Below are 26,011 nucleotides of genomic sequence, written 5' to 3'. Positions count from 1 at the left end.
GGGCAGGAATTCCGCTGTGCTTCAAGCAGAGCTATTGGGGAACAGGACAAGGTCTGCACAGCCTGATGGACTGCAGGCTCTTGAGGTTCTGAAGACTTGCATGGGATAGCTCATGTTCTGACAGGGGTTTTGTGTTTCTTTTGGGGTTTTTTATTTGGGTTTGTTGGGTTTTTTTTCATCTTTTAACCCTGCTTCTGCTGTAAATATGCAGCAATGTAGTCCTGAAAGGCTAAAATCCACAGCAGACTGTAATAGCAGCCACTGAAGTTCAGTTAGGACAGACCACCTGATTGTCAGCAGCAACACAGCCCTCAAATGTATGCGTTCACATACTGGATTATGTTAGAGAGTAGCTGCAGTTAATAATAAGCCATTAGAACAGGAGTCCCCCAAGTTTTATCTGAGGTTAACCACTTAATGGTGATTGCTGTATAACAGAGTTTGCCTCTGGTAAGTACTTGGGGCTCAGTAAGGTTAATGAAACCTCAGGGGAGGGAAGACTGTATTTTGTTGGGAATTTTTAAGGGAGTCATGCCTTTACTGCACCTTGTTAAGAAGGTTCATGGATTAATCTACGTGTCCATGTTTCAGACCAAAATGGTTTATTAAGATCCTACTTTTTTCTGTGTCTAGGCTCACATTTATAAGCATAGAGTTTCTGTTCACAGATAACAAAATCAATTAAAAGACGCAAGTTTCTCACAGCGGATTTCTCTTTTTGAGTACCAAGCAATTCTTCTGGCTGCATGCAGGACAGAAAGCCTTCTCCTGCACCAGTTAAGCGCTGATCACCACTAGGATCTGAGGAATCAGATACACACTTCACAGGGTGTGCAGATCCTTGTTGGGTGAAGGGCTAAAAATCAATTCCTGAATGCAGCAAGGGCTTGGACAGAATCCAGCCTTTTTTTTTTTTTTGTTCCAAGAGCTCCTTCCACTGAATTCAGAGGAAAATGGAGCTGGGTCCTTCTATCTTTGCTAAAAGAGCCAGATATTTGTGACCTCCCTCCGCTGTGCATTCTACGATAACAAGGATAAAGCTGTGTCAAGTGCACTGGACTGGACCCTGTCAGACTTTCAACATGTTCAATTAACTATATCAAATCAAACAATAATTTTCACTGGAGCCCTGTGAGGCACTTCTTTTTTACTGAAGGCTATTCCCTTGGCAAATCTTGACTTTCAGAGGCCAGCTGTTTTAGCACTTGAGCAGTTCAAAAAAAAGCAGCTTTGGATTTCATTTTTATTATAATACGGGGAGGTAGGGAAGAGAGAAGTGCTTCTTCCTCCAGCCTCTTTGCTCTCTGAAAAGGCTCAGCTGGCTAGGCTGATGTTTCCAAAACCAGAATCATTTTCAAAGAGGGACATGAAAAAATTAGGAACTGACAAGCTAATTAGAAGAGACCGAAAGCTAGCGTTAAGGACCGGCTTTTTACATCCTCCTGAGCGCAGTCGTCACCGATTACACAAGATTACACAAACGCTGGTATCTGTTGGGACAAAACCTCCTGTAGTAACTTACAGGGGTGCTCCAATTTCGGTTCCCAGCCCGGTGCAGCGAGAGCGGTGCTGAGCAGCCGCAGCCGAGCCCGGCGTTAGCCTGTGTGCCGGCTCCCCCCCGAGGAGCCGAGCGGAACCGCACCGCCAGCCCTGCCCAGCTCCCCTCAGCCTTCCCAAAAGGAAAAGGCGGGGGGGGGAAACCCAAACCCCAGAGTTTTCCCACCTGCGCTTCCAATTCTTTTTAAACACCAAGGCGGAGACACCTGGGAAGTACTGAAGACTGCCGGGGGTTGTTTGCCTTTGCTCAGCGACAGCGGGGAACTCGGGGTGCGGTGCGGGTGCTGCACAGGGCGAGCCCAGCTCTCCTTGAATGCCGAGTCCTGCAAAAGGTCCGGGGCAGAGAAGGCAGAAAGCAGCTGAGAACATGGAGCCACCACAGAGGGCAAAATTTAGGATATGAGTTAATCCATTTGTCAGAGATCGGGTGCAACAGTGGGCTTGTTGGCTACATATATATATAAAATATAGAGACAGCAGAGAAGCTGGAATTGCAGCATCATCTGCAGAGGGCATCTGGCTTGAGAAGAGTCACAGGGGATTAGACAGCGGTGAGAGTTGGAGGTGAGAGAAGGAACACAGCAAATTGCAGACCGATCAGATGAGAGAGATTAAATATGCACTCGCTCGTTTGTGTCACAAAACAGAAGTCAAGCTCTCAGCCGTGGCTTCCTCCAGGTTCGGATTTCAGGAGAGCTTCCTTCGGCGTTGTTATTAGACCGGGGAACACTGCCAAATAATTATAAGATTACACTAAGACTAAATCCCCATATCATGAATAGCACATGCTGGCAAGTAACAAGCTGAAATAAAAGGAATCAGCTCTAGCTGCTCACTGGTATCACAAACACACACCCACTAAGCAGCAAATTAATTCACTTTTTCAAAGTGAAGAATTGTAAGGTCCTCTAACAACTCCTCCACTTAATCAATGAAGATTGCCCCATCTAACTTTTCCTTACCTACAACTGAGCCATAAAATTGACTTTGTGTCTGCACAGCAAAGACAACAAATACTCCTTCCCAGACAACAGCACAAGTAATCTGAAAGGAGACCCTCCAATATCTCTCATTTTTGTCCTGGTTCCCACCAGAAGTTCTGGTTCCCATTCTGAAATGCTGCAGGAAAGCCTGACTTGGTGGGAAATGAGAGCCTAGCAGTATGAACCAGCAGTTTAACCAACCTGAAAAAATAACTTCTAGACTCAACAGATACAGCAGAAGTTTTAAAAAAGCAACACAGAATTACAGCTTAATAAGACTTTGGTCAGGGCACAATACTTGGAATCAACACAATTCATAGGAAGGCTGAATATTCAATAGCCAGTTCTAAACTAAGGACCCTGTCATTTGAGTGGAAAGACTCCAGGCTGTTATGCACCATAGTGAAGTAGTTAATCAGTATTAATCAAGTGGGGACATAAAAAAAAAAAGGAAACAAAAAAGTGCCATCAGGGTTAACAATGTGTCCTGGTTTTGGCTGGGATAGAATTAAATTTTCAGACTAACAGTTGGTATAGTGCCATGTTTTGGATTTAGGATGAGAATAATGTTGATAACACATTGATGTTTTGGTTGTCCCTAAGTAATGTTCATACTAAGCCAAGGACTTTTCAGCTTCCCATGCTTTGCCAGTGAGGCGGTGCACAAGAAGCCAGGAGGAGTGACAGCCAGGACAGCTGACCCAGACTGGCCAAAGTGATATTCCATACCACGGGACATCATGCTCAGTACATAACCTAGGGGGACAGCTGGCCGGGAGGCACCGCCGCTCAGGAACCAGCTGGGCATCGATTAGCGGGGTGGTGAGCAAATGTGCTGTGCATCACTTGTTTTGTATATTCTTTTATCATTAGTATTATAATAATTTTCCTTTTCTGTCCTATTAAACTGTCTTTATCTCAACCCATGAGTTTCACTCTTCCGATTCTCCTCCCCATCCCCCTGTGGGGGGGATGAGCAAACAGCTGTGTGATGTTTAATTGCCGGCTGGGGTTAAACCATGACACAATGCTACATCCTCTGGCTTCAAGCTGTTCCTTGGAGGTCTCCAAGTAACAACAGTGCTTCACCCTGCCTAGCTTCTAGATAATGGGATCATACAGCCTAGTGATCAATCAAGGAACATGGTAAAGTAATAATGTAATCACTACCAGTTGATGACGGTTCCAAAAACCTGTAGAAAAAGAACTTCCTAAGAAATAAAATGAGAAGGTAGAGCTTCAGTATCTGTCAAAATGTTAGAATTATTAATAAAGTAATCAATGCCCCTGTAAAGCAGCTACAGAAAAAATAGCTGATAAAAAGCATACTTCATCAAGAACATTGTGAAGGGCTGCAAAATAAAAGAAGGTGGACAAAGGAAACAGGATGAACATAAAACGAGTGTTTTCATAACATCTTCTCTTAGCTATATTAAGTCCACTAAATTAATGCCTTTGGAGGCATCCCTCGCCCCTCCATTGATTCCTTCAGCAATTTACTCTCTTACCCTTGGTCTTATGAATCCCACTTAAGTTGGATGTCTGAGTCACCTGAGATAGATAGGGTAAGCGCCCAAAGGCTAAATCAGTAGCTCCTACACTTTTTGGCTCTGTCAGCGGATCACAATCAGTGCTCAGTTCTTCTTGCAGACACACTGCACAGCCTTATCAGCAAACTAGGAAGTATCACAAAGCTTTACAATATGGTTTGAGAATTCCTGAAATAGGCTGTTCTAAGACATTTGATACAGTTTTCCATATCTTACCCTAATTCACATTTTTAGCTCCTCTCTGAGTAAGAAACAGAAATTGATTTTGAAACTGGCTGCCACAGTGAGAGGTTCTGGGGGTGAGTTTTACACAATACTGATGTGAATCAGTGTTTTGTAGAGAATACAGTGGATCAAGTTTACAAAGACTGTACAACAAAGATTTTTTCAAAGAGAAGGGTAAAAGATGATACGATCTCCAGTTAGTAAAAGTTGACTAAAATAAATAGAACAAGATTAAATTAAAAATGAAAAAAAAAACCCCTTGTGTTAGAGGGAATTAATAATCCAATTATCATTGCATGTAATTATGAAACATTAATTCTCCAACATCTGACAGCACTTGAGGAGAAAGTACTGAGGAGCAAGTAAACACTGCTTCAAATGAAGAGCAATATACCTTTTTCTCCTGTCACCTAAATACTCACACTTTAAGGGTACAGAAGAACTTATCTAAGCTGACGGGGAATTTCAAATCTGAAGCTAAAGGATAAGAATTATACTTTTCAGTTCAAAGATGGTTTGGATTCTGTGTTATCACATCAGGTAGGAGTAAAAGCTACAGCAAATCTGGCTACCATGGCTCTTACTGAATTCTTATATAGCAACAGAGTAAAGAAAAAGAGGCAGCTAGAGTGTAATTAACTTCTGAGTATGCTGTAGAGCAATTGTTTATTGAAATCATGAGAGATCTTCTCAGGTAGTTACAAGTGGAGAGAGCACACCAAGGAAAAGCAACCAGACTCAAGAAATATCCACTAAGACAGAAAACGGTGTAAAAACATTCATCAGCTGCTTGCACAGCAATCTCACAGCTGATAACAGAGGAGGAGCGTGGAAACTGTTCATTCTGAATTTAGTAGATATAGAAGCAATAACATCGATGTGTCGTTGGCAAGTAAGGCCAAAAATGCCACAGTCGCCCTTCAACAAATTCCCTTTCCTATTAACCAGAACAGATAACATTACTTCTTCCACACAGGATTTTATGTAACAAATAATGGCATTAGGCACTCCCCACTGGTCTGCGCACGGATGAGAAGATAACTCAATGACTAATTGACTCGATTTCTTCTTACACGTATAGGGCCTAGTTCTCCTATGCACAAGCAGCAAGTTGGTTTAGCAATGAAGACTTTGTCATGGCAGCTAGTTAGAAAACATTCTCCTGATCTAGATTTAAAAAAAACACCACCAAAACCTCAGAAAGATTACTTTCTGCCATAATATGCCAGAGATTATTTTTCATAGAAAAGCTAATTTATCAGAAAATAATCAACTATGGTAGTACTTAAATTACAACTTCCATGAAGTGTTCAAGTGCCTCATTGTCCCCTTCTCAACCGCAGATGAGCCTTCCTGGTCATACCAGATCTCGAATGAGCCATTACAGTTTTGCCTCCTGTTGTGGGAGTTCGCTATATATTGCACAAGCTATAATCTAACTGAAAAGTCAGACCCAGGAACCATTTCTGAGACATGAGAGAAGCCCACTTTCATGCAAAATTTTCTTTATCAGTAAAAAGTTGAATAATGAAAAAAAGATTTCCACTTTCCAACTATTTGGCTCATCCAACTTCTTTCAATTCTATGCTATATAAACACAGGGTTACATTAATATATTTCTGAAATTATTTTCCATGCAAAAAGAACAGTTGCCACATATTATGCAAACAGGAGCTTTACCCCAATGCCTGTCACTCTTTGATGTGTTCCACATGTTAAAAATTTGAGAGCAGCCAAGTATGAAACAGGAAAACTCTTTAGTCCCTCACATTTTCCAACACGAGCATCACAGCTTCACAAAGAATGCTGCAAATAAGTCTGACCTTATCCAGACAGCAGAATAAAAGCTCTCTCCAGGGTGAAGCAGTGATTTTATTTTATTTTTTAAACCACAGATGGCTGTAGTCAGGATTGATCTGACAGCCCACCAATCAACATTGCTCTTAAGACCAGGGAGAAGTGGCATAAATAAGGACCGTGGGTAAGGCTGGCTTAAGCTTTGCACCAAGGGAAGGGCTTCACAGAGATGGCTGGAGATGGAAGTTGTGTCTACATCACCACTATCAGATGAACACTGCCTGGGAGGAGAGATGTATTGCGCTGAAGAGCACTGTCACATGCAAAACAAGGAAGATAACTAGTATTTCATGAGAAATACCCTCCATTTGGACACAATGAAGGTTCTTTTTGTTTCTACTAAAAATCTATTTTCTTCTCCTATGAATAAACTAGATTCTTTCTGAGATATATGACAGTGCTGTGGAATGCTCAGAACTTGCTACAGGTTTGGGACCAGAGAAAAATGTGGTAAGAAAAACTTTAATAATGCTTTAAAGGAGGGTAAAGTACTTCCTACAACACCTTGCCCTGACCCAGGACCTTCTTCAGTTGGTAGCAGTCCTACATCTGATCATAAAAACAGTCCTCTACCAATAATAACCTAGAGCGTAGGTTGTGAGCAGTTTATAAGGGACAATAAAACAATGTCCAATAAAATAAGCTAAGAAAAGGTGCCAGTTTGTGTAGTCTTGTGCACTGTAACTACAGTAGAATTTGTGAGAAGACTCTGGAGGGCCAGGTGTCAGGCAACACAGACAAGGAAGCATCAGGGTGAACACCTGTTGAGGTCACCTTACAGAAGACCTCATTTTGCTTCTCGCATCAGGCCTCACATTAGGTATGCTGTGTCACTGGCATGAGAGATATTTTGGGACAATGTGATACTCATCAATAATGGAAGGATGAAGGACAATAAAGTTGGAATCACTTGCCAAGGGAGGGATCAGGAAACGAGCAGAAGTTGTTCCAAATGAAACAGGCCTGTTAACAGGAAGACTCGGCTGGCGCAAACAACATCTTTTATATGCGTATCACAACACATTTACTATACTGGTATCTTTATCTTCGTTGTACAGATGCCAGAACATATACAAGGAGGATGAACATGCTCAGGAGGTCACAATATGGTGAATAAAGCCACCTGGTTTTGGTCACCCTTCCTGCCCCAGAGGTAGGAATGAAACCCAGGCGTCCTGCGCTCCACTGCACACCTTTCATCCCCAAGTCACTGCATTGGTTGCAGCACAAAACTCAGCTGAGTTCCGTGAAACAAAGAGCATAATTAAACTATATGTTCTGGAAATCAGAAAGATATCTGGCAACACTTTGATAAGAAAAAGAAGCCCTTTCTCTGTATGGAGAGAGTAGACCCTGACGGTTCAGTGTGCTTCCTAAGAATACCAGAGTAACCTGAAACGGAGCCAAGATTTCTCCAAATTCCAGTGTAGTATCTTAAACCATGAGACCATCCCTTCACCAACATGCTAAATAACTTGAGCATTTCAGCTGATATGATAAACCCCTAACATTTGCAAAGATATTACTGAAGTAAAAAAAAAAAAACTCATATTTTAAAAGCAAGATTTTATATGAATTTCATAAAAGTATGTCAATATAGCTGATTTAATGCAAGCATCTTTAGAGGTTATAGAATTAGCCAAATTTTAAGGCTATTTGCAGCAGGTTTTCAGTAGCAGTTCATATTTCATTTTCCAAGGTGCCATTTGGTATTTAATGAATATTCATAAGTTCTGGTCCCTTCTAAAACCAAAAAGAGGTTTTCCTGAGTCCTGTTCCTTTCCTCCTTAAAAGTTTAATTTAAAAAGGCTTCAGTTCTTTCAAGTACCTCCTATCAAATTCCTTCACTTGGACCAAGGTACCTCTTGGGTATTACTTTGACAGAATGAGGTTTGTTTAATGATCATAGCATTAAAACCTCATGCTCTGAAGACATGCATTAGCACACTGGGGAACATGGCGTAAAAACAAGAGGTGAAGCAGGGTTTCTATCCTTCCTTCCTTTCTTTCAACAAATCACACATCAATAAGCAGTTACTTAGACATCTTCTTTATTACTTTGTCAACGGGCCATTTTCCCCCAAATGGGTATTCCTTAGTCATTCTATGCCCAGTCTTGCTCCTCTTAATGCTGAGACATTGCAAAAATCTTCAGTTGTTTCAATGGTACAGGATAAGATTGTCAAAGAACAACTCATCTCTCAAGAACTCTCTAGTCATTTAAAAGTATTGCTGCCCAGCAAATTCAAACTCACAAATGCACACTGAAAGCAAGGTCCATTTCCCAGGTTTGCCCCCTGGATTACACTGGTACAAAAAGAGTTTAAAAAGCTGGCCAGTCAGACCAACTTTCTATGTCCCCTCACACTGGTGTAAATGCCAACAGCAGCTGTAGAGCCTCCAGTGACATGGCCCTACCATCATATTACTTTCCTGGTTGTACAGGCCACAGTCATCTTTGTTCCCCCCTTTTTTATTGTCTTATTTTTCCCACCACTGCTAATTCCTATCAGGTGCCCTTAGATCTCACTCAGTATTAGTCCTTCAAATTCTTTTGGTTCTGGGTCCAACACCATGAAAATGACCTCTGACCTGTTGCTGAATAAGTCAACCAAATGCTCCACTTCTTGAACTCGAGGATTTTGCATACAAAAAGAGCCTCCCAATTTCTTATTAGACCTTTCCATATTTAATTCTCCCTAACGGGCTGCAAAATGCAATTCACTGGTTCTGAGGTCATCAGTAAGTACTCAAAGCATAGGACCACAGAAGAATTCAGGTTGGAAGGGACCACAGCAGATTTCTAGCCCAATCTCCTGCTCAAAGCAGGGTCAGATACAAGATCAAATCAGGTTTCTAAGGGTTTTATCTATCTGAGGCTTGAAACCTTCCCAGGGCAGAGACTGCACAACCTCTTTAAGCAACCTGTTCCAATGCCCAACTGTCTTCATGAGGAAGAAGTTTCTCCTTATGGTCAGCCTCTTGTTTCAATCAAGTCTGGTGCCTCTCTTACATCACTGTGAAGGGTCTGGCTCCATCTTTTTGATAACATCCTTCTACACACTGGGGACTGCTGGCTAGTTCCAGCACTGGAGGTCCAAGAATTGGAGTCTAAAAAGTGCAGAGTAAAGGGGAATAATGACTATCCTTGATCAGCTCATTATGTTCCTGTTAATACTGCCCGTGATTCTGTTACCATTCTTTGCTGCCAAGGCACAATGGTTCATTTCATCTTCCTGACTATCAGGACCACAGGTCCCGTTCACCAAAGCCGCTCCCCAGCCAGCCAGCCCAGGCTGAATGGGGTGCAAGGTGCTCAGCCTTCCCAGCCGCAGAACTTTGCATTTGTCCTTGCTGAATTTCCTAAGGTACCTGTTGACACGTTCCTCAGCCTGTGTCTGGTCCCTCTGCCAAGGTCCCCTACAAAACTCTTGAGTCTATTGACTGTTACCCCCAATTTGGTGTCAGCTGCAAATCTGATAAGAGTACACTCTGTCCCATGGCATCCTCAAGATCACTCTTAATATGAAGATCTTTTTTCTTACTAGGTAAAACACTAGATGAAGCATCTTTTTTTCTTATACATCTGCAGCTGCTTTTTGTCAGGAGTAGTAAAAAGGAATAAAATCTCCACAAAGGAAAGGACATTTTGGGTTGCATTTTTCCCCCCAACTCAATAAAGCGTAATCAGCAACTAATAGTCCCAAGTAAAATGCCACACTTTTCAACATCGATGGTTAATAACTGCTAGATATGTTTGCCCAAGACTATTTTCCTGGCTTATGACCATGCCTTAGATTTTATCTTCAAATAAAGTTGAAATATCTTTTTCATGTGTCTTTCTTCAAGCTCTTTTCCATCATATTTTTCCATATCAAAGCAGCCTGTAAAGTCACTTTAAATCCTGATAAATTTTCAACAATCACATCACTTTTCTATAGCCATATCTGGAAACAGTTACACTACCTTGGCTTAATCTTCACATTAAGTTTCCATGCTCCTTTCATGCTCTACTTTTTTTGAGCCACAAATCCACTGTTCTATCCCCTTATTAGATTTCAAATAATTGGAGTCACAGGGACCAACAGCACTGGAAATATCCTCCAGAGTTATTGATTTCACTCATAATATTATCACAATATACTTTTATAAAATCCGTATAAACATTGATCGCCTTTCTTCTTTTCTTTGGTAGTTACTGAATTGAAGTTATTTTCTTTACTGCAGACTTACTTTCTGACACTAGTACTAATATTTTCCTTATACTTCTTTTGTGTAAAGTAAGAAAGATTGATCTTGATTTTTCTTTTTCATAGACTTCTATAAAGTTTGAGGGTTTGAATATCTGCAATGAAACTAGAAGATTTCCATCTATGTTTATGTTGAAATGAAAACAACTTTTTATCCCTTTCAACTTCATCTCACAGTGCCTTAATTCTAAAAAGAGACAATATGATAGTGAAACAGTACTAGAAAAAATTAAAAAATAGCTTAAATTTTTTCTGGTAGCGCTCTGGATGCAGTCAGCTCTGTACGCATGGGTGGAGACAGAGACTACATTCCTATGGACTGCATTCAACAGATGATGACTTAGAGGAAATGGGCACAATGGGTATGTGCTAAAACTCAACATTTACCAAACCAGCACAAACCACCTCTCACATGTTTGTATGCGTATTCATGGCTACATAGTAAACAAATATTGGGTTTTTAGTTTGCCATGTTTGCAGTCATTCATATTTTATCAGAAAGGAGAGAATAGCAACAGGAATCAATGGAAAATTTGAAACACCACAAGTACACGTATACAAGCAGACACTGATTGAAACATCCATTAATTAACAATACATTATTGTTAAGACTGACATTTCTATGTGAAACTCAAATCTCTGCTTGATATTAAATGGCCGAATGTCAATTCCCAGTTTTGTATACCACCACTTCAGAGAACAAATTAGTGTTCCATGTTAAATTTTTTATAGATTAATTACTGCCTGGCATATGAGTAAAATGCTATTTAACTCCAAAGTTACATCTGTATTTATATTAATACAGTTACTCTGCTAAACTGATGTCAACTCAAAGTGGTCAGCTAAAATACCACTACAGCAAACTGAATAGGAGTTAACAAGTCAAGCAGATCAACAAAATCAATATCAACTTTTAAAGTAAATAGGAAAATAAAATACAATGACGCTCTGTAATATATTCTTCTAAGACAAGACACCAAGTTTTGAAGGTCCTGCGGGTATTTCAGGGACAAACCATGATAGAACAAACAAGTATTTTTTAGACTAGACAAGGAAAGTATGTGCAAGTGGGAAGCTCCCTATCCAATAAAGGAAAGACTGCAAGAAAGAACAATTTTTTGTACTCGAGCTACACTTGGGACAGAAATCAGTTTCATTGGCTGGAAATAATAGTTTAGATTGATACTAGGAAAATACCAACTTTAAGGACCATAAAATACTGGAATAGAGCGATGTAAAATTTTCCTCCATTGCAACTGTTCCAGAACAAAGTTAGACAAACATCTGTCAGAAACGAACTTGCAGTATTGATCCTGCTTCAGCTCTAGGGAGGGGCTCAGTTGGGCTTGCTTCCCGTCCTACATGTTAAGGACTAAGTTTAATTTAATATTTTTTTTTTTAAAAAAAGGGCAAAAAAGAATATGAACTCAAGGTGAAATACCTCAATAATAATAAAAAACCAACCCTCATTTACTTTTTTCCTCATAGGACATTTCTTAATGTTGGGGGGGGGGGGGGAGTGGTTTATTTATTTGGAATGAACAGGGTATGGCCCTTACTCACATACAGACTAATTTCCTCATTATATTAACCCTGAATAATCTGAAATTTATCTTTTAGGGATATGGGGAAATCACTTACCACATCCTATGAAAGCTGGTATATTCCCCCTGCTCTAAACCTTGCAACTCTCTAGTCATACAATCAAAAAAAAACCTCTCCGTGCACAGTCACGATCTATTAACAACAAAGTAAAACAATCTGCCACATGTTAAGTAAGTAAAATATTTCTGATAGCGCATACTTTACCAGTTATGTCATGCTGTTTGAATGACTCACTGTAGATTTGATACTGATTAGGGCAATGTTTCTTCAGCCATTTGCAGACATCCTGCTGGGTCCATAACGCCACAGGCTTGGTCAGCTTTACAGTCCCGGACTAGAAACACAGAATGAAGAACAGACATGACGTTTAGTCCACACACAAGTTTCAGAAATATTAATCTGTGACATCTATATATGATATTTAAGTAATAAATGCAAGATAGGAGCTGCTCTGACTGGCAGATATGCAATAATCACCGGCACGTTACACAAAACCCAGCTATTCGAACACATCACACAGGAATCCCACACGGTGAAAGGTTCTTTAACATTATTTTGCATTGCATACATATTCCTTGCATCACAGGAACACATTGCACCATGTCTTACTTGAATAACAATTTAAAGAGTGCCGAACTGACTGCACCCGAAGGGCAAGAGTTGCAGCCTTTGAAGCCTTCAAATTCACAAGAGGACTGTATGTTTGTGTCCCAGTTTGAATATAACCACAGAAGACCAGCAGTATCCTCAGGCCAGCCACGTTCCTCAACTACAATTAGAAGAGATCTTGCAACAAAGCCCTTTAGTGCAAACCAGCTTAAAGACAGGTTCTGCCTGGGAAAAGGAGATTACACACCAACAGAGGTAGAGCTGGCGATATCGGTTCATACTGAGCATTTCAGCTGACATCATTCCTAGTTTGGGTGATACTTCCAAGCAGTTTTAGTTTTCCTGCTTCCTTTTTACCTTTAACTCTCCTACAATTACCATTATGTGAAATAAGTAGGACTCCTGCTTAAAACAGTTGCTTCTTTATAAATAAATAAAAAGACCACTGTTCAATACTTTCCTGAAAACTCAGTTTTATAATAGTTTATCTGAACAAATAAATTAAGTTTATACATAATAAATTCATAAAGTAAATCAATTGCATTATCACATGTAAAAAGTCCCATTTAATTTAATCAAACAATTCACCTTTGCACATACACTTTTTTTAACCATATAAAAATGCTGAGTTCTAGACGACCTGAACTGCAGGTATTTAAAGCCTCTTGTCAAAGTAGGCAAAACAACAACAACAAAGAAAATATATTCAAAGTGATTTAATCCTTTTTTTTTTTTTTTTTTTTTTGCAACACAGTCTGCCCAGGAGACTAAAAAAATCTTAAATAGATGGGTGGTTATTGCCAACAATAAATGTTTAACATTGGTCATTGCTGATGTAAGTGGGTGTGAACACCAATGTATCCATTTACTTCATGATTTTGTCAAAGAACTAAGTCTATGGAATAAAATCAAAGTATCTTTGTTCCCATGCTGTGTATGCAGAACACCTGTCCTCCAGCTCCTTGGTGGTGCAGAAGGTTCAAGAGAAGTTTTTTTGCACAAATTTGAGGTGAAGGGGAATGTCATCTCAACCATCCTTCTCCATTAGGACTCACGGTGGATTCCCTCAATATTGCCAGCCAGGGTTTATCCCAGCATTTATGCAAATGTACGTTGTCAGACCGACCTTTTCAAAGTTGCTTTGAAATTTTTTGTTACTAGAAGCCCAAAGGACCAAAGCAGTTTTAAGCTAGTGCTTTGCATGTCCTATTAAGTCCATAAAGTACATCATGCAAAGATATTAAGCTAGGGCCAGGGAATATGGCAGAGCTAAAATTCCAACAGGCAAATATGTCTTGAATTTCTCATGTCCAGTTTTCCCCTATCTCTTTTTCATTGCCGGGGTAGAAGTTAAATAAACAGCAGGAAAACTATAGTTGAATATGCAATATGATGAACAAAATTTGAACAAAAATATACTCGCCAAAACATGAAACCTGTTTCAAACACACAAATAGGCACCATCCGCGTTTAGAGATACCACAATAACGCACAAAACCACCCCAAATAATTGATTCTCATCGTTCGCTGCCACCCATCAACCTTCAGCAGGAAGAAGCCTGACTGACAGACTTGGTGTCCACAAAAAAAAAAAGAAACTTCCACAGGTGTTGATGGTGCACCATGACCAGGGCAGTGCTTGCTCTACCACTATCCTTTCTGAGAATCATGTCAGTCTTCTGCGCATACAGAAACCCGCTCTGGACACGTGTAGGTCTGGAGAAGGCGCAATGTCTGGAGGGAGAGCAAGTGCCTGTAACTGTTCCTCATGCAACTAGGAAGATCAAAGGCTCCTCTTTGAACTTCTCTAGCCTACTCGTTACTGCTATTTGAGTCAAAGAAGAAACTGAATTTCAATGAAGAGCCCGATATTATGGTATCAGTTAACTGATTTTTAGTACATGCATATATAAATGCATGTCCTTCACAAATACATCAAAGGAAAAACCACGTAAAAATAGCCATATAATACAAGCAGTCTCTCTGATGCCATAGAAATCCCTGAACAATACGGTCAAGACTTCACATGTCTCTTTATATGAGTTACTGCTTAAACTTAAAGATATTTCTTAAGCATTGGAATTTTTGAAGACTAAAGTCTGTCAGCCCTTGAAAAATAAATTATCAATGGCTTTTCTTGTACATCATAAAAATACTTAAATTACAAATATTTGTATACAAATATACATAGTTAGCTATAGATTTACAAGCTATTTATTCCTAGCTGAAAGTACACAAGTAGTGCCAGTGTTTGTTTTAACTAAGAGGTTGCTCTTTTCAGTTCAGCAACTATTCTCCTCTTAAAAGCACCATCACATCAAATATCTGAAGAACAAGTTTATCAGCAATTACAGTACAAATTTAACATTTCCCTCTGTGCCTCTAGAACTGAAAGATGGTTTCAAATGTAGCTATTATGCTGTGCAATCTACAGATCACTGAATAGCAAACATACATGCTGATTTTTTACTGTCCAATGGTCAGAATTAGGATTGAGACATGTTTGACTTAAACTTATAAATGCAGTCCAAAGAGGACATTTTTACTTTGACACCATCAAGCGCTATGTTTAATTTTCTAATTCCTAAGGATTTGATGAGTTAGAGGAATACAGGGGTTTCAAAGCAATGGTTATAAAAAGTATATTGTTGTCGCTTTCATTTTTGGAACATCATACCCAAAATATTTTCCAACCAGATGCTCTAAATGAAAGGCTATTAAAATAATATGCTTCTCCTCCCACAAAATCCATTTTTTAGTTTCTTCCCTGCTCTAAAGCTAGATCTTATGCTAAAAAATTTCCCAGTAAACCAAGGAAAATTATCCTTACCATAAACATACCTACCAAATGAGTCCCCTGCCACTAACTATATATAAAGTACTTAGGTGGAAAACATATGTTTTACTTTATTTCTGTTTATCAGCTCAGTCAAACAATAAGCCCAAGCTGATTAAAATAAAATAATGTATTTTAAAAAAAAAAAAATCTTTAGTTCCACCTTCCCTTTCATTTTCCTGACATAAACTCATCCTAAGATCACCTTTTGCTGGCAACACTTCAATAGTTTTAATCCTGCCAAACGCTAGGCCAACTCATGTGCCAGATATAGATCTAATGAGAATAAAAGTCTTCAGTATTCTGATCTTTTCTTGTATATTTGAAGGAAAACCGGTTTCTTCAGGATTTTGTATCAAACCCTTCTAAACTGCATAACCCCAGTTTTTGCTATGTGTATCTCAAACTATAAAAATGACTCCCAAGAAGAAAAAAAAAATAGCTTATTTAATGTGTGGCACAATTTCTTACTCTCTTTGTTCCATGGTGCAGAGAAGACAGGACTTAAACTCACCAACTCAAATAAACAAACAAATCAAACTTACAGCCTGTGCACTACTAGAGAGTGTGTTTCAGTGTTCAGAACAGCATTAGCAACCAAGCCCTGCTCTTTCTAAGCAATGACGTACAAATTATCTCTTCAGCCTTCCAGCTGCAGTTTACCAAGCCTGCCAATTTTGAAGGTCAATTTATTCACCAGAATTTCTTTGTCTTTATTTATTGTCTTTTACTCCAGAAAAGAAAGAAAGGCTTCTGTATTTTTGAGTGACGGAGGATTCAATCTCATTATTAAAGCTACTTTATATACTACGATCCAAGTTATTTAAAAGAGCTTCTCCAACCCAAACATTTGGTGCATTTGCAAATCTGCTCAGCTTACAAAATCCAGGGATTGTGGTGATCAGGGTCCTCAGTCAAACCGGGATGAAGGAAGAAGGCTGCCGATACCATTTGTAACATCCGTTTTGCCAACATACTGATCCTGACATAGAAGCAAATTCAATGCATATTTACATTCGAATTTATCCAAAGTCAGACCCTACAGTTTTTGCCTAAAAAAAAGTTTCCATGAAACAGACAGATAAAAGAGGTGCTGCTCAAAGCATTAAGGCAGATTCTGCTCCAACATACATCACGAGAGACTCTGGAGTCTACAGTTTAACTAGAAAAGACAAAGTAGGACCAATTTTGTTACAGCTGTGTTGGTCAAAGGACAGAAGCAAGGCAAGGCTGCAAGGAGAAGCACCATCATTTATTAGACCAGCAGTGTGGAGCTCTGCCAGCTGTGTTTCAGACACAAAGAAATCTTCACAGGGAGTAGATATGCAGTACAGCTGCTCACTGTTGAACCATTATGTTAACCCAGTTAGGCAGTTTGAGAGAAAAGGGGGCTGATAGCTATGAGAGGAGGTATGGGAAGAGCAAAGGAAAGAAGCAATAAGGTCACTGCCACCTCATGAGAGAAATGGGTGGCTGTCACTCCTAGAATAATGCGGAATCAGCTGAGGCAGAAACACTAAAATGTGTCAGAAAACCACGGATATGCCTGTGATCAGATAGAGAGACTGGGAGGAAAGAAATGGGATCACTTCACACATGAAGCTGAGAAGGAAATACTTGTTAAAGCAAAGCATAATGTCTTCTGCAAGCAAACCATGAAGGGCCAATAATATATTTAAAAATTAGAAAAATAAAATTTTATGTGTATCTGGTATAGACACATATAGCAGAGAACTTAAACTACAGAGCTCCAAAAGCTATCTAAAGTATTGTCAAATCTTTCAGGCTGCTCTGGAATCCAGACTAACAGCATCATCTTCAATGTTTATAACAAGAAGCGGCAGGAGCAGCAATGTCCAGTAGCATGATTTTTTTAAAAGATGCTTGGGTTATATTTCTAAAACTGAGAAAATAAGAATCTTTTCCAAATTACTTATCCAACATTAAACTGCCTATATAGAATTCAGAAATAATGACTAACATAAAAGCCAGTTTCAGTTCTGGGAAGAACAGAAGAAATGAGCCAGGCTTGTGAATGTGTTTTTATATGGTATCTTAAAATACTGAAGAATATAGAAAGGACACGTTTGGATTTAGAAATACACTTTCTCAGATAGTCAGATATTCATACTTACAGATTTTTCCAGCAAAGAAAATTACAGTAATAAGCAGACACCCCATAAAACCACTGAAACCTCCATTGTGTGGGGTTCCCATCTGTGTTATTGAGAATTTTAATACTAAGAAGATGAAAACAACAAACTAAAGGAAATGTGTTTATTTAAATAAAAAACAAGGAAAATACCGTAAGACATCTTCTCTTTTACACTGATAAAACATTGAATCTTTAAAACTTTAATTGGATCAGAAATTCAAACAGTCACACTGTAATTTATTACTTAAGTTACTATGAAAAACAAAAAAATCAGTATGGCAAATAAAATATATTTTTTAAAAAAATCACTGCAATTTAGTTTAAAGCATACTTTTAAGGCCAACTTTGCACCAGCTTTCGCTTAGCCACAACACAAATGCTAATGCCACCCAGGAAGGATTAAAACAGAGACACTAACTACAGCAGCTGTCATGCAAGTCATATACCTATGACTGATCAACACACAATGTCCACTTTCAATGAAAGCTGTAGAGACTTGGGAGACCTACTAAGACTCCCAAATTGTGCTGGAAGCATGGTCAGCTAACATCTTGCATTCCCCGAGCTGCACACTTGCCTCTCACGTTTGCAGCCCCAAACTTACTTGCTCCACATGGCAAGATGCAAAATGCAACTGCTTGGCCTAATCTATGACCCTCTGAACATGGCAGACTCATATAATGATGCCATGAGCAAGACTTGGAGGCTGTGCAGCTCTCAGGGCACTCACACCTATTAACACAGCCCAATGCTCACCGCACACTGCCAGACACAGCACCCAGCCCACGTCTCAGCCCTTCCCAACCACTCCCATGCGTGTTGTCCTACACGCAGTCCCTCCTTCCCTGGTCCGGTCTGCTGGCACATGGCCACACCATGCTGCCTGACATCAGGGTCCACACACGGGATTCCATGAAAGACAAGATCAGTTACAAGTACACACAAGAGGGAGTTATTTCCCACCACTGGTCAGCAGAAGGATCTACATAGAGCTGCAATACATTCTGGTTCACCTAAATCCACATTCTCAGAATATATTGGGGTTTTTAAGAGAAGCAACTCAGTGCAGACAGCTCGCTGTCTCTCACGGGAGCACAAATGAAGTCCAGACAAGGCACCCGAGGCCCCAGGAGAACGATGTCCTCACTGACTCCAAGTTAGTTCAAACACGCCTGACATCCAAAGAGGGACAAACCGGACCAGCAGAGAGACCACTGTCCCCTCGATCCAGCTACTGAACAGATGGGGCCTGTCCCCTGACATCACGGGGGAGAGAGGAGAGAACACAGTTAAAGAGGGAGATGAGGACATCTGAGCAGCACCAGCTCAGGGCTCTAAGCACAAGGTGAACAGGGCCGGGTCAGCCCTCTCCAGGAAAGACCTGGTAGAGGAAAGGCTGGAGACTGGCAGGGAAGCCATGGAAGTTGCAGGAGAAGTGGAAAAGGTCCTTTAAAGTAGATTTGCTACTCCTATCCTCCCACTTTCTGGAGGAAAAGGAGAGGAACAAATAGCACTTCTACGAGGGCCTCCCTCCTATATTAGCAGCAGTGATCCACAGCCTCCCATCTCACTCACTCACAGAGTCTCTCCACCTTTTCACAACCTCGAGGGTCAAGTCAGCCACTGCTTGCTTTTTACTGCCTCCAGCGAACCGCTGCAAAGTGCTGTCCCTACCAAGAGACTGCTCTGGTAGTGCTTAAAGCCAGCTCCGCACAAGCAGAAACTTCTACCCCAGGGTCCCAAACCAGTGTAGCACCACCAGTTGTTCAACAAGAGGGAAGTTTTACCTGGCTTTTCAAGCAACACCAGGATTGACCCAATCCAGTACCTTCTGCACCAGTATTACAAGCTTAGCTGTACTACAAACATGCTGCAAAAGGGGGAAAAGAAAACAAATTATGAAAAATGATGAGACTGATCTTGCAAGTAAGAAGTTGTTAGAGGGAGTTAACTCCCTCTTAAGGCTGTCACAAGTATAACCATCAACAGGGAATGATAAAGTTGTCCAAAAAAATATCACTGAGCATTATTCTGATGGGGATAAAGAGAGTATCAAAACAAGCAAGGATAAATAAGGGTGACACATTTCCCATGAGAGTACTCTTTTTCAATGAGATATTGCACTCTGAAAGCGAGAATCATGACTGGCAGATGCCGGTGTTGATATAAATGGCAGTGGCACTATCAGCAAACTGTGAAGAACTGAAGTATCAGGATGAGAAAGGAGAAGACAGAGCACTCCTCGGCATTGTCAGGAAGCTTGCCTGACATCATTCTAATTGCTATCAAAAATCCTGAAAGCCACAACTGGGACAGACAGGCCAACAAAGCTTAAAATAAAAATCACGAGTAGGACCAGGAGCGAAATCAATTTTAAGTTCTTCAGCCAAATCCAAATCAGAGTGTAATGTTTTAAAATTCACTTAATTTAAAAAGACTACATTTTTAATCTTGCCAAACTAAAGATCCATTTCACTCAGTGCGGAAGATTCCTTCCAGTCCAAAAATTAAATGTTTGCTTTTGAATATTTGCAGAGAAAATGCAGAGAGGAAGAATTGCTCTGTCAGGGTGAGGGTTCCTACTTCACAACATACGGCAATTGTCTGATACTTCTTCATTGATGTGGCTTTGATTCTCCTCCTGCTACCTGAGACAATTCAAACCTGTCCAAGTCTGGGCTCTAACCATCACTATCTTGTATCACAGATTACAGTTCACAAGTAAATACAAATCCTCCTGCTTTTACAAAGAGAAACCTACTGTCTCCTGCGTAGATCTGGAGAAGGGACAATTTCTGTTTACCCAGCAGGTGCCCTACTAGCATGCCTTGTGCAGCTAGGAGGATAAAAGGTTCCTCCTTGAACTTCTCTAGCCTTCTTGTTACCACTATTGAATCAAAGAAGAAACAGAATTAATTTCCATTAACAGTCCTGTACCAGCAGCAACTTACAACAGGTAATTAACTAAACTTTATTACAAATACACGTTCTTTATTGCACTTAACCATCCACTCCAGCAAGAATAAAAATTCGAGACATTCACCCTTGACATGGCGCACATAAAAGATGAGCTAACCTGCAAGTTATCTTGTCTTAAGGACTAAGTACTACACCCACTGCAAAGAAGATTTATGGCATGAGTCGTCTTACAGAATACTCCATTCAGACTGGCAGTAGGCACAGGAGAGTGCACCATCTTAGTGAAAGTTGTAAGTTCAAATCCATTCAGGTACACATAGGAAAGCAAATGGGAATATCTAATAACGAAGACAGTGATGAAACGTAACTCTCTTTTCCAACAGTTTGTCCTGAACTCAGAAATACCGTGACAGCAACTGAAACTCCACTTTTGAGAAAGTTCAGTATTGGTCAAAAATATTTTCTCCAGGTCTAGATTAAAATAATTTTAGAAAAAAAAAAAAAACCACTCAAAATATATCTATACTACAAAACTGGCAATTACAAAGTAGTCTCCATTCCCACTTTTTTTTTTAACCAATCCTGGCACCCCTACAAGTTGCATCTCAGGCAGTTACATCTACAGTTTGAACTAAATCAAGACTGCTTATCAGGAATGCCATTAAAATAAATACGAACCAAGCATATAAGTAGGTCCACTGATTTTCTTGGAATTTCTCGCATGTTTATTTAAAGATGGTCATATAGAAGAATTTAGCTAAAATACAGCCTGTAGCAGCAAAATCCATTGTCCAAACTAGACTGGAAAAATGTTTAATTTGCATGAAAATATCAATAATACACTGAAATACTGTTGCTCTTTAATTACAGAACAATAAACAGCAAAAGACAAGAGCTACAAATGTAAAGATCTGGAGGACAGCACAAAGTTTTGATTTTATACTTGCAAATTCAGTAAGAGTTAAAGGAAGTTGGTAAGCCTGTATTGGTTTTGTGGATCATGAGAATGCTTCTGACCCATAAGCACATATATTTGGTGATGCCTTATATTCAATTCTTCAGTCTCTAATTGGATTCTTTCAAAATCAGCTCAGTTATCAATAGTTAGCAATAAAAATCACAAAACATGCTACCTTGACATGAGAACTAGACAGGACCATGACTATTTTAAATGTACCTGTTTCATATTCATATTATTCATACTAACATGGATATGAACTGAAATGTGTCAATTAAAAAGTATAACGTAGTTTGATGGTAGAATTTTCTAAGGCTTATAAAAACTAATTTTCTTTACTAAGAATCCTGCCATAATACAAATAGGTCTTTATTTTATGGGAGGAGGGGAGAAAGAGGTTGTACAGAGCAGTACTATGGTCTTCCCAGAGATTTCAAGTAACACTAGTAACAAAACATAAATGTACATCTAAGAGTCCAAGTCCTTCTCCTTACAAATTAAATTAAAAAAAAAATCTTCTCTATGTTTCTAAATGTTCAGGATATTCTAATAAAAAGGGTATTCAAATACAGGCTGAGCCTCATCTCAGAAACATGTACCTAACAGTGTCAGTGGGGGTTACGTGCTTTTTGGTGAAATGCTTTTTAAAGAAAAACACATCTACAGCATAATATTGCTTTTGCCAAGGTAGCGTACCTTTCTCTGAGCGAGTTGTCATTAATGATACTGGCAGAATTTTTTATTCTTGGGATTTACTGGTGGAGTTACCCTGACATAATAAATCTGCCCAGCACAAACCACACCTCAGTCCTTCCATTTCTAATTACAGTATTCTGTCAAGAAGATACTTGACATGTCACAACCTAGGGTTTGAGAAGTAGCTGTGTATTTTTTTAATAGCTGCTCTATGTCAGAGGTGAAGAGTACAGTCCATTTTTTGATCTTAAAGACATAGACAGAGAAGCATGAGAAGAACTACAAAAGAAACTGTGACTTCAGCATTAGCAGGTAGTGAGGCTAATTCTCCCTTTAGCTCGACAACAGTACCTTTGCACAAGGAGAACATCTAACATCCTGAGAGGATCTTAATCCCTATTAAACAATGACAGGTTGCTTTTTTACAAGGTTTACTCCTTCCGAGTGAATCACATTTTTGGCACCTTTGTTTCCAGCAGATATGCCAATTAAGAGGCTTGTACTGTACTGTACTAGTATAACCTTTCCATGCCAACTTTCAGTCTTTATGGATAGGCTTATTCATATGCAGAAGGCAAGTGCAACAGCCAAGGCATTTTATACCCCAACAGCAATCAAAGTTTTCCAGGTACCTTTGCCAGTTGAGTCTTAACTATGTTCTCTTGAGCCAAATACATTTTGGGGAGAACAACTTAATTGGCCAGACGTGTACATGAGTATGAATAAGAAAAGGTCTCTGAGCCTCAGCTGACAGGTCAACCTCTTGCTTCCCAATAAGACATTGCTTCCACTTCCAGCAAAGGCAGGAGAAAAAAGGCAGTTGTTGATAGAAAAGGCAGATTAGCTTAGCCACCTGATTCATGGATTGTGTTGCAATGCCTGTGTGGAAGGTCATAATGGATTTCTCGAATAAATATCTAGAAGGCAGATACACTACTTAATTTCAAAACAAGCAGGGCACTTCTGACATCAATGTGATTTCTTGCTAATTACTTTTGAGAAATTAGTCTTCCCTCCCTAACAAGGGAATTCTTGTATTCTCTTATCATCCCTATGAAGTCCTATATTCATAAAAAGAGATTAAGCACTACAATGTCTTTTTATCCCCTTTATTAGAGAAAGCAAAAAGCCTCAATCTGAGATTCGTGAAGGCCAGCCCCTCCCGGCTAGGAAGCAGCCTAAGTTAGCCAACAAGAAGATACAGAAAAAGCGACAGAGTACAAGTCCCATATTCACATCAAGACCAGCCCAGGCCAAAGGGAGACATCTCTTCTCACTCACAGGAAGCATCTCTTCTTGTAGTGCAGCAAATAAACTCAAAAGCAAAAGAAAGGTCAGAAGCTTGTCTGTATTTTAAAAGGAAAAAGAAGGATGTGGCAGCTGCAGTCTCTGCTCAAAACCCTAAAGATTTGGAGCTATAAAGCCTTCAGATGGGACTCGGCAGACCAGATTCAAGGAGAGAAGAGATGAGGGGAAAAAAAAAAAAAAGGCAGGCAGAGGTTAATATTGTTGCCATGCTCTGAACATATCTCCTAGATCACGCCATTCATGGGAAAAAGGGACTTTCCCAGGAACAACCTGGCAGGCACGATGGGGAGGCTAAGCAGGGGAGGAATGCCAGTCAAGTGAAGATTTGTATCTTGGGTTCCAGGTACAGTTTATAAATCCAGCCCAAAACATCCCACCAACATCTTCCTGGGGAAGGCAGCTGTGAGACGTCCCTAGAAATGTGGAGTTGAGATTTTCAACAAAAATATTATGTCCACCTGAGAATATAAGGAACTTGGGTCATAAGAAGATGAAAAATGTGAAAAAAGGGCTGAGAGAATGTAAATTAAGCATTGTGCGGAACAATACTCATCTGCTGTAATGTGTTGAATGCATACAATATATATCCTTTCTGGAGAGAGATCTGTGAACGGATATCTAAATCAATGTGCTGGGAAGAGAAACTGGCCCTGAACAAGAACCAGAAATATTTTAATTACATATCTGAAAGGAATGCCATTCCCTTCTCTTTCTTGGATCATTTGCTTGCAGTTTAAAATTACATGAAAAATTCATGCTAATCCTTCCATTTCTGTTTGCAGAAAGACCAGTAGTGTCAGGCAGTGAACAGCAGGCAGTTCTCAAGATTCACTCCAGGGGCAAATTCACCTCACAAGCCAAAATTTAACTATTGGTTAAGTAGCTGATGGTCTATACAAAGACCACTGCATAAAGACACACATAACTTTAAGCATCTCAAATTCCCCATTAGGTCTGCCATGCTGTTCTGCTGCCCAGATCAGGGCTTTCATCTCAACAGCAGCCTTTGGCAAGTGATATTTTTACACAATTAACACATTTAACTTTTCTCCTCCAGAGATGGCATATTTTCTGAATAATAAAAAATGCAGGCAGGTCCAATAATACTTCAATCACATTAGTAAGGAAATCTTCATTTTTATGCAGCTTTTTATATCCATCCAACTACCGATGAATAAATGACTCCAGGTAAAACTCCCAATTGCATTGATTCATTTAAGTCCTTTCTAAGAAGCATTACATTTAAAAATAAGCTAATTCCTATCTATCCAGAAACAGCAGTTAAAACTGCAAAGTTAATATGCAAAAGAAAACTTCAGAACCACAAATGACTTGCCAAATCTGCTTTGCAGTTTTATTTTAGACCACATTAATGCAGTATCTTACAGGTCAGTTGCCAGACTGAATTAGTCTGCTATATATTCTCCAATCCACAATGTTTGTTCAAGGTTTTTATGTTGGAAGTTTCTGAATTTTCCAAGTTCAAAACAATAGACATTCACAAGCGAAAGAAGTTGTTGAAAAAATCAAGGATGGACGATGTTTCAAATGAACCTAGTCAACACGTTCTTTTTTTTTTTTTGGCAGTCCATCAAAACCCTCCGTTTTCTAATCTCCCAGACATCAGAATTCAGAGAAATGAACTGTTAAGGAATGTTACCAGACCTTTTACATGAAAACACAGCCAAACACAGGCAGCATGAGTAAATAGCTGATACAAAGAGCACCATCTACTGACAGGCAGCACTGTGACAGACGCAGACAGTTTTGCAAGGCACTGCATGGGGCTTCTAGATAATCGAGCTTTCAAGGAACTCAGCTTTCTCTTACAAAACGTGAAAAGTACCACACATCTCCTTCTCACCTGCCCTGTCTCTTCTATGCCATTTAAGCTGAGACAGCCCACTCGCTCCAAGACGCAGTGGCACAGTTCTAGCAGTCAGGGTCCCCCAGCTTCCCACTTCTCTCCCACTTCACTCTCATTGAAGCTCCCCACACGGAGCTGCTTGCCCCCTGTACATAGCTGCTATACTACCATTTTGCAATTATAAATTAACATTTTATTACCGGCTGTTTATGAGGGCATGTTTCTAAAACCTCCTTCATCAACAAGGATTTTTTCCACTGAAGTCGAAACACTTGTGAACTGTCCCTAGATGAGATGCAATCACCTTGGGATTACTAAAAGCTTCAAGGTGTACTTCATGAGATGAAATATCTATGTTCTCATGGAAGAGATTACACGGAGGTGGAGGTTTCTTCCTCACTTTTATCCTACTGCTGTTTTATTTCTTTGAACACGGAGCTATAACCTTTTATTATTTTAATACACACAATTATTAGCAGATGCACATAAGAAAAGGCTGTTTCCTGACAGACAAGAAAATATTATCAATATCCACAAATGGTTCTGATGATATTGTCTTGGTTAGTATAATCAGAAATAACCTTTACGAATGCTATTTAACATCTTGATCAATTCTAAACCCAGGCATAATACACA

At 39.7% G+C, this 26,011-nt stretch overlaps 1 protein-coding gene across 5 annotated transcripts in view; it reads right to left on the bottom strand.

Annotated features, from left to right (window-relative positions):
• The window catches only part of SAMD12 (sterile alpha motif domain containing 12), a 178,174-nt gene that overhangs the window by 119,763 nt on the left and 32,400 nt on the right, over positions 1-26,011 (bottom strand). For 3 of the 5 annotated variants that reach the window (XM_054816349.1, XM_054816346.1, XM_054816348.1), the window contains one exon: positions 12,232-12,361. In XM_054816349.1, coding sequence (XP_054672324.1) covers positions 12,232-12,361 — 130 coding nt within the window. The remainder of the gene's footprint in view (positions 1-12,231; positions 12,362-26,011) is intronic. The other 2 variants (XM_054816347.1, XM_054816350.1) reach the window with 1 other exon arrangement.

Source organism: Grus americana, chromosome 2 (assembly GCF_028858705.1).
Source record: "Grus americana isolate bGruAme1 chromosome 2, bGruAme1.mat, whole genome shotgun sequence".
In the NCBI taxonomy this organism is placed as follows: domain Eukaryota; kingdom Metazoa; phylum Chordata; class Aves; order Gruiformes; family Gruidae; genus Grus; species Grus americana.
The sequence above is the reverse complement of the archived record's forward strand: the minus strand, read 5'-3'. Positions and strand labels throughout refer to the sequence as shown.